At 46.3% G+C, this 9,377-nt stretch overlaps 3 protein-coding genes across 4 annotated transcripts in view; 2 read left to right on the forward strand and 1 right to left on the reverse strand.

Annotated features, from left to right (window-relative positions):
* The first annotated feature begins 326 nt into the window (after positions 1 to 326).
* On the forward strand, positions 327 to 3,074 carry LOC111667238 (chymotrypsin B). The gene is made up of 7 exons (XM_023422880.2): positions 327 to 463; positions 643 to 746; positions 829 to 908; positions 2,007 to 2,088; positions 2,178 to 2,358; positions 2,551 to 2,684; positions 2,805 to 3,074. The coding sequence occupies exons 1-7, from the start codon at positions 412 to 414 to the stop codon at positions 2,964 to 2,966; spliced, it is 795 nt and encodes a 264-aa protein (XP_023278648.1). The 5' UTR covers positions 327 to 411; the 3' UTR covers positions 2,967 to 3,074.
* Positions 3,075 to 5,759: 2,685 nt separating this feature from the next.
* LOC111667239 (chymotrypsin A-like) lies at positions 5,760 to 7,587 on the forward strand. Its single transcript, XM_023422881.2, has 7 exons — positions 5,760 to 5,855; positions 6,137 to 6,240; positions 6,419 to 6,498; positions 6,588 to 6,666; positions 6,750 to 6,930; positions 7,137 to 7,270; positions 7,365 to 7,587. The coding sequence occupies exons 1-7, from the start codon at positions 5,804 to 5,806 to the stop codon at positions 7,524 to 7,526; spliced, it is 792 nt and encodes a 263-aa protein (XP_023278649.1). The 5' UTR covers positions 5,760 to 5,803; the 3' UTR covers positions 7,527 to 7,587.
* Positions 7,588 to 7,750: 163 nt separating this feature from the next.
* Positions 7,751 to 9,377, reverse strand: part of agrp (agouti related neuropeptide) — a 1,924-nt gene continuing 297 nt past the window's right edge. The window contains exons 1-3 of one of the 2 annotated variants that reach the window (XM_023422883.2): positions 8,774 to 9,377; positions 8,158 to 8,255; positions 7,751 to 8,055 (exon numbers count right to left, since the gene is read on the reverse strand). The exon at positions 8,774 to 9,377 is cut by the window's right edge and continues 297 nt beyond it. In XM_023422883.2, coding sequence (XP_023278651.1) covers positions 7,864 to 8,055; positions 8,158 to 8,255; positions 8,774 to 8,912 — 429 coding nt within the window. In that variant the 5' untranslated portion in view covers positions 8,913 to 9,377 and the 3' untranslated portion in view covers positions 7,751 to 7,863. Of the gene's footprint in view, positions 8,256 to 8,773 lie in introns of both variants that reach the window. The other variant, XM_087178378.1, reaches the window with a different exon arrangement.

The raw sequence follows: 9,377 nt of genomic DNA on the forward strand, positions 1-9,377 counted from the left end.
TTAAGGTGTAAACAGAGAAATTGAAACTGAGAACAAACGCATTAAAACTGATGTTAATTCACTGACACATGAACACATGAACATTAACATGAACACATGAACATGTGTGTATCATGAATCAGACTCATGTTCACATGCTGAAGTTAAATAAAGTTGAGTTTGGATAAAAACAGATCTGCTAACTGGTTTCTGGTGCATCATCCACATGTTGTCAGACGTTTCAGCCAATCAGACAGCAGCAGCTTGGGACATGTGACCCGTGGGAACGACACCGTTGCCACAGGTCTGATAACCAGCTGACGGCTGAGCTGGACAAACCAGCAGACGCTCTGATTGGCTGAGGCCGGGCAGGGCTCAGGTATAAAACAGCAACTCCATCCTGAACACATCATCATCATCATCATCACCACCATGACTTTCCTCTGGATCATCTCCTGCCTCGCCTTCGTCAGCGCTGCCTATGGTGAGACACACACACACACACACAGTCATTGATCGATTGATTGATCAGTGACTGAGGTTGTATTGATCAGACCTGCAGCTGTGCTCAGTGAGACTCTGCTGCAGTTTCTCTCAGTGTAAAGAAGAATGATTTAAATAACAGAGAGTGAAGATGTAAAGTTTGACCTGTCGTCCTCTCAGGCTGCGGCACCCCCGCCATCCCTCCCCAGGTGAGCGGCTACGCCCGCATCGTCAACGGTGAGGAGGCTGTGCCTCACTCCTGGCCCTGGCAGGTGTCTCTGCAGGTGAGTCAGCTGACCTCAACAAACACAAATACCTCTCTTTCTTCTTCTGTTCAGTAACTTACTCGAGTCGTTTTCCTCTCAGCAATCCAACGGCTTCCACTTCTGTGGAGGATCTCTGATCAACGAGAACTGGGTGGTGACCGCCGCTCACTGTAACGTCAGGTCAGTGCAGCAAAATACAACCAACAACAACAACACCCTGACGACAACACAACACCACCCTGACAACAACACAACAACACCCTGACAACAACACAACACCCTGAAAACAACACCCTGACGACAACACAACAACACCCTGACAACAACACAACACCCTGAAAACAACACCGTGACGACAACACAACACCACCCTGACAACAACACCCTGACGACAACACAACACCTCCCTGACAACAATACAACAACACCCTGACAACAACACCCTGACAACAACACAACACCCTGAAAACAACACCGTGACGACAACACAACACCACCCTGACAACAACACCCTGACGACAACACAACACCGTGACGACAACACAACACCACCCTGACAACAACACCCTGACAACAACACAACACCCTGAAAACAACACCCTGACGACAACACAACAACACCCTGACAACACAACACCACCCTGAAAACAACACCGTGACGACAACACAACACCACCCTGACAACAACACCCTGACGACAACACAACACCTCCCTGACAACAATACAACAACACCCTTACAACAACACAACAACACTCTGACAACAACACAACAACACCCTGACAACAACACAACACCCTGAAAACAACACCCTGACGACAACACAACACCCTGAAAACAACACCCTGACGACAACACAACAACACCCTGACAACAATACCGTGACAACAACACAACAACACCCTGACAACAACACAACACCCTGAAAACAACACCCTGACGACAACACAACAACACCCTGAAAACAACACAACAACACCCTGACAACAACACAACAACACCCTGACAACAATACCGTGACAACAACACAACAACACCCTGACAACAACACAACACCCTGAAAACAACACCCTGACGACAACACCCTGATGACAACACAACACCACAACACCAAACAAAGACCCGAGACCAGCCAGCAGGTCTACTTGGGTTCAGACCTGCTCTGAGTCTGAGCACAAGAAGAAAACAACTTTTTCATCATTTGCAGTGAATTATGTCTGTGTGTTGTTTTGTGTGAACTGACCTGTTTCCTGTTTCCTGTTTCCTGTTTCCTGTCAGGACCTACCACCGTGTGGTTGCTGGAGAACACGATAAGGGCTACGGCTCCAACGAGGACGTGCAGGTGCTGAAGCCCGCCAAGGTGAGAGCAACTCATCAGCCAATCAGCTTTCAGGACACACCATGCTCCCTCCACTAACACCCCCCCAAATCCCCCCACCCCCATCACAGGTGTTCACCCACCCCAGGTGGAACCCCCGCACCATCAACAATGACATCACCCTCATCAAACTGGCCTCCCCCGCCCGCCTGGGCACCAACGTGTCCCCCGTCTGCATCGCTGAGTCCACCGACGTCTTCGCCGATGGCATGACCTGCGTCACCTCCGGCTGGGGTCTGACCCGCTACAACGGTGAGTTACATCAGATGTTTGACCTGACAGGGGCGTCAGAGACCTGGAGAAACAGACTCTCTGATTGGCTCCTGGAGTCGGAGCCAGGTCCGGCTGTTTTCATCCAAGATGCGTTTTCTCCAACTCAGCAGGAAGACTTTTACTTTGAAAGGTGCACAAGAAGTGTGTCTGAGTGCTTTCTGTCTCCCACAGCTCCCAGTACTCCCAACAAGCTGCAGCAGGCCGCCCTGCCCCTGCTGTCCAATGAGCAGTGTAAGAGACACTGGGGTAGCAACATCTCCGATGTGATGATCTGCGCTGGAGGAGCCGGAGCAACTTCCTGCATGGTGAGGCCCCGCCCACCTCCCTGTCTCACCTGTCTCATTCAGATTCATTTGGTTCTTCTTCTGCTTGTTATATGATGAAGCGGTGTACTTATGGTTAATGTTGGGTGGTTGTGGTCTCAGGGCGACTCTGGTGGTCCTCTGGTCTGTGAGAAGAACAACGCCTGGACCCTGGTCGGTATTGTGTCCTGGGGAAGCAGCCGCTGCTCCACCTCCACTCCTGCTGTCTACGCCCGTGTCACTGAGCTCCGCAGTTGGGTTGACCAGATCCTTGCCGCCAACTAAACACTCAGAGACTGAGCTGCCAACACCGGGGTTGACCCCTTGACCTTCTTGGCCTGGCAGTCCCACAACAGAGTGGATAGTGAATGATAATAAAAACCTTGAACATCACTGACTGTGTTTGTCCTCTGAATTTGTGTCTTGAATTTTACTGGTTGTGTTTATTTAAACAGTTCAAAGACAATACATATATGTGTATGTATATATATATATATATATATATATATATGTATATATATATATATACACACATATATATATATAGGTTTTTATTAAGCTGAGGGTGGAGCAGGTGAGGGAACGATGAGCATTTGCTTCAACTTAAATATCAAACAGTTTTAATGGCTGCCGACCAAAAGTCCCAAAACTGGAACAAAACCTATTGCACCCACGAATAAACGCAAATGAGATTTAATGTAAAACAAACGTCTTTCAGCTCTTTTGAACAAGCAGTGTGGCTCCAAAGAGGCGTGGGCTTGGTCATTTTCACAATGTCTCTCTATTCCTTTTCTATGGGAATTTTTTGCCGTTATTCACAGTTTACATTGCCACGGTTACTGAAATCACTATGAAAAGTCATAGCACACCATTCCTGAACAAACCAAATGTCTTGTTATAGAATTTATCTGAGTTTTCTCAAAGCTGTGGGACGAGATCCGCACTGAAATTTTCACAGAAGAAGAAGAAGAAGAAGTATGGCGGATTATAATGAAATGTATGAAAACACACCTGTATGACACCAATGACCAGCAGCACCTTCAGAAAGAATATGAGACATATACTTCAGTCATACCTGTGTGAGACAGCTCTTCATTTACAGAAAACAGTCCTCACACTGAAGGTATCTTCATGAAGAAGAACCAGCTCCGAGAACCAGAACCAGAACCGGAACTTATCCTTTACTATCTCAAGGAAGAAGTTCTGATCCTGGACCTGTTGACTTTTTGTATCTGATCTCAGCTGTGAACAGAAGAGCAGGTCTGATCAACCGAACAACGACGTAGAAATAAAGGTTGATCAATAAATAAACAAAGATGTTTGTATAATGTGATGAGATTAATACAAACTACTTCATATCACCGATCAATATCAGATATTCTGTTCAGTTCTGATCAAATAAAAAAGAAAATGACAATAATCAATCATCAATAGAAAGCTTCTGCTGCAGCTCTTTGGTCTCTGCTGCTGCAAACAGCCTTGACCCTTGACCTCATTATATTCACCATCAAATCATGGCTGATGACATCATCATCATGTTTGTGTTTCCTTGACAACAGAAAGCTTCAGCTGCTGCAGACTTCAAATACAACAACAACCATCAGTCACACATGCATTAATGACACAAACACACACACACACACAAACACACACACATTGAAAAGAGAGTTATATAAAAATCTAAACTAATTAATGACCAATTAACTCCTGTATTTTTTTTTTGTGTAAAGACTAAATACATATAATACATAAAACAACATCATCACAACAGTGTTTTAGTGTTAAATTAACCATCAACCTGCAGCTGTTTACATATACATGTAAATACATGTTTACATCTGTAAATGTTTATATATCTAAATGTTTATATGTTTTAGTTTCCCGTCAGTGACGACGTAGTGACGCACACACACTTTACATATTATACATATATTACATTTATTACATATGTTATAGATATACCCAGACAGTGTATTCTTCTGTTGTTGCTAAGGTCACATGTTGAGGTGAAGCTGCTGCTGATAAACTGCTGCTGGGAAACACACACATGTTTGAAGCAGCTGACCTTCAACCCACACACACACAGACACACACACACACACACACACACCTCACACACCTCACATGCACACACACACACACACCTCACACACACACACACACACACACACACACACACACACACACACACACACACACACACCACATGGTGTTGTTTCTATAAACCGTAAAAAAATCTTTAACACATATAAAACTTTAGAAACTTTTTCCTGCACTTCACAAACTGAATTAACTCATTAAATTCCATCAAACATTTTTAGTTCATGTTGGAAAAATGTAACTGAATATAAAAAAGCATTTCCAACAATGAAATAATAAATAGTCTGAATGAAACATGTTTGCTGTCAATTGTCACATGACCAGAGGTGTTACTTCCTGGTTAGTGTAGCTCTGAAGTTCGTTATCGTCATCTACAGTTGTTAGCAAATGTTGCACCAAAAAATCCACAATGACAAAGCGACAATTATCACAGCATGAAAACGTTCAAATAAAGTTACAATATTAATGTTTGAATACATGTTACAGTAACAATGTTGTTGTTGTTTATCACGTCACATTAGAACGTGAAGGAGCTCTGTAGCGGCTTCGGTGTGACCTGTTAATAACTGTACAGTTTCATCTTCATTCAAAAACACGTTTTCACCTGCTTTAAATAAACTGAGATAAAATGAGTTAATCACTGAACTTTACTAATCATTTCACTCCCAATGACAGAAAGTGAAGCTGCACATCTGGAAACATGTGGATGTTTTTAATGATCTGAGTGAAAACTTATTCAACCCTAACTGATCATGTTGATGCATTTCTATGTTTTAATTATTGATTATGTATTGATTGTGTTTCACTAATGAAATGTTGTGTAAAAGTGTCTTACTCTGACCCTGACATCGTTTTTATATCTTATTATTAAACCACAGACAGAAAACTCTCTGTCAGCTCCACCTGTCCAGACTCCCACTGTCCTCTGATAAGACGTCCCCTCCTGTACTGTCCCGTCCAATCAAGTTGCTCCCTGGCTGTATAAAAGCTCCTCGCTCAGACAGACTCCCCATGATCGAACCATGGCCTTCCTGTGGATCCTCTCCTGCCTTGCCTTCGCCGGCGCTGCCTACGGTAAGACTAAGTCTTTAACATCAGAGCAAGGCATGCTGGGAGAGAGGCTTTTGTTGCCCAGCATGCTTAACAAAGAAGAGAAGGTTCAGGGGGCGCTGTAGCTGCAGAGGCAGCAAATAGCAACTTGATGTTTTTAGTTTTTGATGTTTCCCTCCAAAATGTCAGTGTGACGACCAGATGCAGCTGTTAGTCAACAAAAATCTAACAATTACATCATTTGTTACATTTAACCTTAACAGCCCTGTTGTTATTGTTGTTGTTTGTCATGATGATGTCAACAGGGTGCGGCACTCCCGCCATCCCTCCCGTCATCACTGGTTACTCTCGCATCGTGAACGGTGAGGAGGCGGTGCCTCACTCCTGGCCCTGGCAGGTGTCCCTTCAGGTAAACACACACACACACACAGATACACACACACACACACACACACATACACAACACACACACACACAGATACACACACACACACACAAACACACACACACACACACAAACACACACACACACACACACACACAAACACACACACACGTGCATGTTTTAACTGTGCATGTTGTTTCAGGATTACACCGGCTTCCACTTCTGCGGCGGCTCTCTGGTCAATGAGAACTGGGTGGTGACAGCTGCTCACTGCAATGTCAAGTAAAAACCTTTATTATTATCATTAGTAATATTCTATATTATTATTGTTAGTTTTTGAGGTGAAATGACACTCACTCCTTTGTGTGCAGGACGTACCACCGTGTGATCCTCGGAGAGCACGACCGCTCCTCCACCGCTGAGGACATTCAGGTCATGAAGGTTGGCAAGGTGGGTAACAGACCCCGCCCCCCGGCTCGCTGTCTTCCTGTTTGTGTGTGTTTGCTGGTCATAATGATGTCGATTCCTGCCAGGTGTTCAAGCATCCCCGCTACAACGGCTACACCATCAACAATGACATCCTGCTGATCAAGCTGGCTAGCCCCGCCCAGATGAACATGCGTGTTTCCCCTGTGTGCGTGGCCGAGACCGGAGACAACTTCCCTGGAGGCATGAAGTGCGTGACCAGCGGTTGGGGCCTGACCCGCCACAATGGTGAGGTCACCTCACTTGAGAGGCGGGGGGGTGGCGGGGGAGGGGCAGAATACTGTCAGACTTCAATCCAACGGTTTCACACTGCGAGTTCAGGTTCCGATGACAAATTGGACTTTGTCAGAACACTGATGTGGGTTTCAGCACACGTCACCATTGTGATGTGTATCACTAATGTTTGTGTGTGTGTGTGTCTGTGTGTGTTGCAGCTCCTGACACCCCCGCCCTGCTGCAGCAGGCCGCCCTCCCCCTTCTGACCAATGATCAGTGCCGTCGTTACTGGGGCAACAAGATCAGCAACCTGATGATCTGTGCCGGCGCCTCTGGAGCCTCCTCCTGCATGGTGGGTGCTGCGGACGCAGAGTGACGTTGATGCTCAGGTTCTTTACTTTGTGTTGCTTGTTGTTTATTCATTCATTGGTGTGTTGTGTATTCAGGGCGACTCTGGCGGTCCTCTGGTCTGTCAGAAGGCCGGAGCCTGGACTCTGGTTGGAATTGTGTCCTGGGGCAGTGGAACCTGCACTCCCACCATGCCCGGCGTGTACGCCCGTGTCACTGAGCTGCGTGCCTGGATGGACCAGACCATCGCCGCCAACTGAGCGTGTCGGACTTGACAGCTTCCTTTTTCAACCTGATCATCAATAAACCACTCAACTCTGAGCCAGACCTGTCCCTGTGTCCTCTGTTGTGTTAGCTTAGCTTAGCATAGACTGGAACCAGTCTGGCTATGTCCAGGGTTCAAGAATAAAGTCACCAACACATTTCTGTCTGTGTTATTGATGAGTTCATGAACGTTTTTAAATCACTGACACAAAACAGGTCAGACTTTTCCCAACATGTCCTTTATTTCACACACAACATTTTCTACAACATGAAACAGCATCAACAGTTCTTCAGCCTGCACGTCCCCTGACGGCAGGACATCGTCAGGTGCATTCAGGTTCGTCTGGGTGGGCAGGCATGACCGACTCTGCGACAGTAGCAGATAGCGTTGAAGAAGCGACAGTAGCAGGTGTCGCAGGGGTCGCAGCAGGGCAGCGGGTAACCCAGACATGACTGCTGGTGAGGGATGCAGCGACGAGGGGAGCGCATGGCCCGACCCTGCAGCTGCAGGGCTGCTGACGAGTCCTGGAAACAGGTACATTCACTGCAGTCACCACACAACAGGTTAACCACTCCAACATCTGAGCTCTGTAATGTGTACTGTCTCTTTAAATCAGTCACACCCACCTCGTCATAGGACCCCGTGTCCATCAGGAAGCGATCCTCCACTGAGTCGACGGGTAGGAGGGTGGGGTCGTGTACGCGGTCAGGGGCGTGGCCTCTCTCTGCAGGACACAAGACAGAAAAACAGGGAGGTGGCTGTAATAATCTGCCCGTATGCAGCCGACACACTTCTTTACAACTCAGACACAATGAAGCCCCGTCTCCTGGTCTCTCGGCGTGAACCTGGTCTGGTGGTGAACCATGGCTCGTATTCTCAAAGCACTTTGAGGCTAAAAGTAGCTCCTAAGAGAAGTTAGAAGTAGTGGAGAGGACTCCTAACTCACTAAGACCAAATCAGAAAGACTCTTAAAGGGCTGCTGTCATTCCACGTCACAGTGTTCTGGAAACCTGGAAACAACCCGATCCATGCTGAAATTATTATTATTGTTATTATTCATCTTGAATTTGTTTATTTCTCAGTGTTTTTTTATTATTACTGAGGGATGTTGATCATGCATTTTCACCAGCACAGATGGTCTTTCATCAACCGATTGCTGTGGTTCCTGCAAGCGAGCTCATCCCTGAAAAGTGAAGTCAGCCATAGCAACAGAGTCGCACTCTAAGCTTAGTAGGTACTGACCCATGTCAGAAAGGTAGGAGGTCTCAGTGTGTCGGCCGGCCGCCGGACCCTCATCCAGCGGGATGTTTCCATGAACCAGAGAGGAGGAGAGATGCAGCAGACTGAAGGAGCAACAGCAGAGCAGCACAGAGACAAACATCCTGCTGCTGTCTGAGACAAATAAGAAGAACCTGCACCACAACTCCCACAATCCTTGTTTCTCCACTAACAGGATCTGAGAGGACAAAACACAAACTGTTTCACTGATTTAAGAGAGTGAACGCTGAAGAGATCAGCTGTTTACAGGTTGTCATGAGGTGGTACTGATTCATCAACTGAATTATGAACACATGAATTATCATCATACATAACACACAATACACACAATATAAAAATAAGACACACAATACACATAATACACACACAATACACACAAGGTGAACATAATACACAACCCTAACCCTAACCCCAAGTGTAAAGGAATCTGCATCGGACAGTGGGCGAGAGACCCAGACTCACACAGACAGGCAGAGAGAGAGGTGTAGAGGTGACTCACCTGTCGCTAGGACTCTGCTGTCACTCTCACTCTCTCTGAGGGGACGACGCTTTAAAGACCCCCAGAGAG

This window comes from Seriola lalandi, unplaced genomic scaffold (assembly GCF_002814215.2).
Source record: "Seriola lalandi dorsalis isolate HSWRI2012SDOR001 ecotype SW California unplaced genomic scaffold, Sedor1 jcf7180002054686, whole genome shotgun sequence".
NCBI lineage: Eukaryota > Metazoa > Chordata > Actinopteri > Carangiformes > Carangidae > Seriola > Seriola lalandi.

Excerpts from the sequence above, each read along its gene's own strand:
- LOC111667238 (XM_023422880.2), top strand. The coding sequence starts at position 412 with ATGACTTTCCTCTGGATCATCTCCTGCCTCGCCTTCGTCAGCGCTGCC. Across the intron at positions 747-828 it reads CCTGGCAGGTGTCTCTGCAG|CAATCCAACGGCTTCCACTT; the intron begins GTGAGTCAGCTG and ends TTTTCCTCTCAG. Across the intron at positions 2,685-2,804 it reads CCGGAGCAACTTCCTGCATG|GGCGACTCTGGTGGTCCTCT; the intron begins GTGAGGCCCCGC and ends TTGTGGTCTCAG.
- LOC111667239 (XM_023422881.2), top strand. The coding sequence starts at position 5,804 with ATGGCCTTCCTGTGGATCCTCTCCTGCCTTGCCTTCGCCGGCGCTGCC. Across the intron at positions 6,499-6,587 it reads GCTGCTCACTGCAATGTCAA|GACGTACCACCGTGTGATCC; the intron begins GTAAAAACCTTT and ends CTTTGTGTGCAG. Across the intron at positions 7,271-7,364 it reads CTGGAGCCTCCTCCTGCATG|GGCGACTCTGGCGGTCCTCT; the intron begins GTGGGTGCTGCG and ends TTGTGTATTCAG.